Source organism: Apium graveolens, chromosome 10 (assembly GCF_009905375.1).
Source record: "Apium graveolens cultivar Ventura chromosome 10, ASM990537v1, whole genome shotgun sequence".
In the NCBI taxonomy this organism is placed as follows: Eukaryota; Viridiplantae; Streptophyta; class Magnoliopsida; order Apiales; family Apiaceae; genus Apium; species Apium graveolens.
In genome coordinates this window covers 166639361-166640686 of record NC_133656.1, presented here as the reverse complement: position 1 = coordinate 166640686, position 1326 = coordinate 166639361, and the positions used below count along the sequence as shown (strand labels likewise).

At 46.1% G+C, this 1326-nt stretch overlaps 1 protein-coding gene across 1 annotated transcript; it reads right to left on the bottom strand.

Annotated features, from left to right (window-relative positions):
* Window positions 1-322: 322 nt before the first annotated feature.
* On the bottom strand, window positions 323-709 carry LOC141691273 (uncharacterized). Its single transcript, XM_074496010.1, has one exon. The coding sequence runs from the start codon at window positions 707-709 to the stop codon at window positions 323-325; it is 387 nt and encodes a 128-aa protein (XP_074352111.1).
* Between the last annotated feature and the right edge of the window lie 617 nt (window positions 710-1326).

Here is a 1326-nt window from a genome sequence, read left to right as displayed (position 1 = left end):
ATTTGTAATAGTGTAGTGAAGGATGTTTAAGTTTTGGGTGATTGCCCCTTATGTTACATGCTTCATTAACAAATTAGACGAAGGCAGCGGCCGAAGAGTTTATCGTCTTCGGGATCGCCCTCAGATAATACTCATGCGGCCGCGGCGTTGGTAAATAAAGAAATGAGATAGAAAATGCATATTTATTTATAATAGAATTGCTTACATTCTTCATATAGAATTCAAGTACAAACTTTAAAGAAATTTCTTACTGATAAAATTTCCGAAGGCGACTAGCGTGCCAAGTGTTTTTGATTGCTTCGTCCGACAATGTTTCAAGCTTCTATGTTCCGGGACGAACGACCTCGATCACCTTATAGGGCCCCTCCCAGTTAGGCTGAAGATTTCCCTGTTTGTCCGGCATAGATGCGGCCAGTTCCCTTAGGACTAGGTCTCCGACTCCGAAAGACCTTTTCTTTACGTTGGAGTCATAATGTTGCACCGCTTGTAGCAAGTATTTCATGTTTCTTTGGTGGGCGACTTTTCTTTCCTCTTCCAATAAGTCTATGTTCGCCCTCAGCCCGAAGCTATTAGTTTCTACATTGTAGGTCTCAGTTCGATATGATTCCAAGCCTACTTCTACTGGAATTAGGGCTTCGGTTCCATAGGCGTCGATGTCCTGGGGGTCGTTCGGTAGGCCCATAGGATCCAAGGGAGTTCTTCCGCCCATCTTCCTTTAGCTTCTCCCAGCCTTTTCTTTACTCCTTGAAAGATTATTTTGTTAGCTGCTTCTACTGCCCCATTCCCTTGCGGGTGGGCGACTGAGCTAAACTTTTGCTCAATTCCGAAGTGGTGTAGAAACTTACGAAATTTATTTCCAATAAACCAGGTCCCATTGTTAGAGATGCAGACCTTCGGAATCCCGAACCGGAGAATAATTTGTTCCAAGCAGAACTTCTTTGCTGCTTCTTCGGTAATGGCGGAGAGAGGTCGTGCTTCGACCCACTTGGTCATGTAGTCGAGGGCAATTATGCAGTATTTTGCTTGCCTTGTGCTTTTTGGGAGAATGCCCACAATATTCATGGCCCATACGGCCGAAACGGAATGGGATTAGTACCGAAGTCATCTCTTCTGGGGGTTGTTTTGGGACAGTGGCGAACAGCTGGCACTGTACACACCTTTTTGCATAGTTATTGGCGTCGGCCTTCAGAGTGGGCCAGAAGAATCCCTGTCGGAGAATTTTAAAGGTGAGGGACCGACCAGCCATGTGCTCGCCGCAAATTCCTTCGTGCACCGCCTCCAGAGCCTGTCATTGTTCCTCGGTGTTTAAACATCGCAGAAGGGGCT

What these genes read in the sequence shown, in the direction of transcription:
- LOC141691273 (XM_074496010.1), bottom strand. Translation starts at nt 709, where the DNA reads ATGGGCGGAAGAACTCCCTTGGATCCTATGGGCCTACCGAACGACCCC.